Here is a 4,151-nt window from a genome sequence, read left to right as displayed (position 1 = left end):
CCCTCCCAGTCCATCCCAGTCCCTCCCAGTCCCTCCCAGTTCATCCCAGTTCCCTCCCAGTTCCCCCAAATCCCAATTTCCCATCAATTTTACCCCCAAAAATCCAATTTTTTCCCAATTTTTTCCCATTTCTTTCCTGTTTTTCCCCATTTTTTCCCAATTTCCCCATTTTTTGCCCCAATCCTCCCTCCCAGTCCCTCCCAGTCCCATCCCAGTCCCTCCCAGTTCCCCCAAATCCCAATTTCCCATCAATTTTACCCCCAAAAGTCCAATTTTTTCCCAATTTTTCCCATTTCTTTCCTGTTTTTCTCCATTTTTTCCCAATTTGCCCATTTTTTGCCCCAATCCTCCCTCCCAGTCCCTCCCAGTCCCTCCCAGTTCCCTCCCAGTCCCTCCCAGTTGCTCACATCCAGCTCCAGCTCCCCCCGGTTGATTTCAGCGTTGGCCTCGTTCAGGTGCTCCAGCTCCTCCTGCAGCCAAAAATTTGGGATAAAAACATCAAAAATCGGGAAAAGAAACCTCAAAAAATTCCCTGAATTTGGGGGATCCCAAAAACTGGGAAAAAAGACCCCAACATTTGGGGTAAAAACACAAAAATTTGGGAAAAGGGGTAAAAAAATCACCAAAAAATCTCCTCCAAAATCACAAAATTTCAGGGATTTTCCCCAAAATTCTCCTCAAACCAACCCCCAAAATTCCCCCCAAATCCCAGAATTTTGGGATTTTCCCTCAAAATTCCCCCCAAATCCCAAAATCTCCCTCAAGACCCCCCCCGAAATTGCCTAAAAATCCCAAAATTTGGACCCCAAATCCCAAAAGTTCTGGGATTTCACCCAAAATCATCAAATTTGGACCCAAAATTTGGAAATTTTCAGGATGTACCCACAAAAATTGCAAAACTTGGACCACAAATCCCTGAAAAACCCAAAATTTGAACCCCAAACCCTACAAAAATAAAAAAGACCCCAAATTTTCTGGGATTTTCTCTCTAAAACCCCAAAAATTGAACCTCAACCCCCCAAAAATCCAAATTTTTGGGGATTTTCTCTGCAAAACCCCAAGATTTTCACCCCAAAAATTTTTTAAAATCCTGAAAAATCAAAAATAAAAATTAAAAAATCCCAATTTTCTGGGATTTTCCCTCCAAAACCTCAAAATTTTTACCCCAAATCCCCAAAAATCATAAAAACCCCCAAAAATCAAAAATAAATCCCATAAAAATTCCCTTTTTTTTTGGATTTCCCTCCAAAACCCCAAAATTTTCACCCCAAACCTCCCCAAAAATAAGAAAAATTCCTCAAAAATCCAATTTTTTCAGGGATTTTCCCTCCAAAACCCCAAAATTTCCACCCGAACCCCCCCAAAATCCCCAAATTTTGGGGTTTTCCCCCAAATTCCCACCTGGATCCGGGGGTCCAGCTCTTCCTCCTCCTCTTCCTCCTCCTCCTCCTCCTCCTTGGGGGGATTCCCGGGATTTTCCGAATCCCCCATTTTGGGATCCCCCCAAATTCCAGGGGTCCATCCAAGGGGGGGGAGGGGCCTCAATCCATTTTTTTGGGAATTTTTAAGGAATTTTTGGGGTGTTTGGGATGGGGGGAGCTGAAAAAAAAAGGGAAAAAAAAAATTTGGGGATTATTTAGGCGGAATTTTGGGGGTTTCAAAGAGTTTGGATGGAAATGGTCACAAATTCCCAGAAAATTTAGGGAAATTTGGGCAAAATTTCCAACCAAATTCCTGCAAATTTCCCTAAAGTTGTTGAAATTCATTCAAATTCCCAAAAATTCCACAAGTTTTTTCCACAAATATCCCAAAATCACCTCAAAAATTTCCTCAAATTCTAAATATTATCCCCAAAACCCCTCAGTGACCCCAAAACCCCCAAATTCCCTCAAATTCTCCCAAAATTCCCTCATAAATCGCAATTTTTCCCTCAAATTGCCCTCATATATCCCAACATTCCCACAAAAATCCACAAATTTCCTCAAAATTCCCTTTAAAAACCCCTCAATTCCACTCAAATATCCCCAAAATTACTCCAAAAATCCCCAAATCCCCAAAATCCCACAAAATTCCACCAAATTTCCCTCAAATTTCACCAAAATTCCCTCCTAAATCTACAATTTTCCCCCAAAATTCCCTCAAAAATCCCCAAGATTGCCACAAAATCCCCTTTAAAAATCCCCCAAATCCCCTCGAAGACCCCAAAATCCCCTCAAGGACCCCCAGACAATCCCCAAATTCCCCCAATATTCCCAAAATTCCTCAAAATTCCACCAAAATTCCCTCATAAATCCACAATTTTCCCACAAAATTCCCTCATAAATCCCAAATTTTCCCATTAAAAATTCCCCTCAGACCCCCCAAATCCCCCTCCCGCCCCCCCCGGCCTGTGTTTACCCCCCGCTCCGCCACCGCTGAGGGGCCGCTCCCCCACCGGAACCGGAAGTTCGCCTCAGACTCCTCCTGCCGTACAACATGGCGGCGCCTACTATGCGTTATAAACCCCAGCATTTTCGCCGTTCTCCCCCTTCCCCATGTATTTAAATCTGTGTCGAGGCTTAAACCGTGATGGCGAATCCGTCTCGCCCGGTTTGGCTGCGATTTGAGTTAAAAATTCCTTCAAAATAGCACCGGAGATGGTGGCGGGGTGCCGCCATCTTGTTGAACGGCTACGCCGCGCCTCAAGATGGCGGTGCAGCTACAGGGAGATTGGACGGAACCACTCAAAATTAGAGGGGTGGAGGCACCCTCGAGCCCCTCAAAGTTCATTAAACCCTCTCAGAAATCCCCAAATCCCCCCCTTGCTCATTTCAAACTTGAGTTCACCCTCAGTTCCCGCGCCGCTCCCTTACCGGAAGCGGAATAGCCGCCATCTTCCTCTTGCCGTACAACATGGCGGCTCCCTATGCCCTTTGTATCTCCGCCTCCCGCTCGTTTCCCGGGGGCTCAAATCGGTCTCGGGGGTGAAATCGGTGCCGGCGAAGCCGTCGCGCTCTGTTTGGTCCCGGTTCGGTTTGAAACGCGGCTCGAAACAGCAGCGGGATGGGTTCTCTGGGTGCCGCCATCTTGTGTTACGGCATCGCCGCGCCTCAAGATGGCGGCGGGGGGCGTCGGCGCCATTTTGAATTTCTTTGATTAATTTTTAATTTATTTACATGAAATTATCTAAATTTTTTATTACTCGGATTTATTTTTATTTTAATAATTTTGTTGATCTCCCGGCGGAATCCCGGATCCAGCAGGATTTGGGATCCATCTCCTTTTTTTTTCCCAAATCCCGCCCTTTTTTCCCCAAATCCCGCCTTTTTTCACCAAAATCCCTCCTCCTTTTCCAAAATCCCGCCCTAAAAATCCTCCCAAAAAGTAAAATATCGGAATTTATCCCAAAATTCCATCCCGGGATTCTCAGGAATTCCAGGGGGGCTTTTTGGGGTGGGAATGACCAAAAAAAAAAGTGGAATTTTGGGGTTGGAATGAGGGGAAAAATTTGGATTTTGGGATGGAATGACTTAAAAATGTGGGAATTTGGGGCAGGATTTTGGAATCTCTCTCAAATCAAACAAATTTTGCCCAAAAAAATCAAAAGATTCCCCCCAAATTATCAAAATTATCCTCAAAATCCCAACATTTTCCCCAAAAATCCCAAATTCATCGTTATTATTCCACTCTAAATCTGCCCAAAATGCCACAAATTCACCTAAAATCCCTGAAATCCCCAAATTCCTTTCAAAAATCCCAAAATTTTTACCCGCAAAAACCCAAAATTCCCTTAAAAGCCCCAAAATCCACCCAAAAAACTCCAAAATTCCCCTTAAATCCCCCCAAAACCACAAAATTCTCCAAATTCCCCCCTAAAATCTGAACTTTCAGCCCAAAAACCCCCAAAATTCCCCCGAAAACCCCAAAATCCCCAAAATTTTCCCCCAAAAATCCCAAAACTCCCCCAAAACCCCATAATTCCCCCCAAAATGAGTTAAATTCTCCCCCAAAAATCCTAAAATTCCCTCCAAATCCCCCAAAATTCCTCCTAAAACCCCAAAAATTTCTCTCAAATCCCCCCCAAAATCTCAAAACTTCCCCCCAAATCCTCCCAAAAATATCAAAATTCCCCCTAAAAAGCAAAATTGCCCCAAAACCCTCCCCCAAAACAC

At 44.3% G+C, this 4,151-nt stretch overlaps 1 protein-coding gene across 1 annotated transcript in view; it reads right to left on the bottom strand.

Annotated features, from left to right (window-relative positions):
* Positions 1–3,282, bottom strand: part of LOC121344896 (SH3 domain-binding protein 5-like) — a 4,177-nt gene extending 895 nt beyond the window's left edge. The window contains exons 1-4 of the mRNA XM_041421221.1: positions 2,853–3,282; positions 2,398–2,463; positions 1,402–1,599; positions 408–470 (exon numbers count right to left, since the gene is read on the bottom strand). Coding sequence (XP_041277155.1) covers positions 408–470; positions 1,402–1,599; positions 2,398–2,463; positions 2,853–2,894 — 369 coding nt within the window. The 5' untranslated portion in view covers positions 2,895–3,282. The remainder of the gene's footprint in view (positions 1–407; positions 471–1,401; positions 1,600–2,397; positions 2,464–2,852) is intronic.
* Positions 3,283–4,151: the final 869 nt, after the last annotated feature.

Source organism: Onychostruthus taczanowskii, unplaced genomic scaffold (genome assembly GCF_017590055.1).
Source record: "Onychostruthus taczanowskii isolate IOZ18803 unplaced genomic scaffold, ASM1759005v1 scaffold698, whole genome shotgun sequence".
Lineage (NCBI taxonomy): Eukaryota > Metazoa > Chordata > Aves > Passeriformes > Passeridae > Onychostruthus > Onychostruthus taczanowskii.
This window is presented reverse-complemented; position numbering and strand designations above follow the sequence as displayed.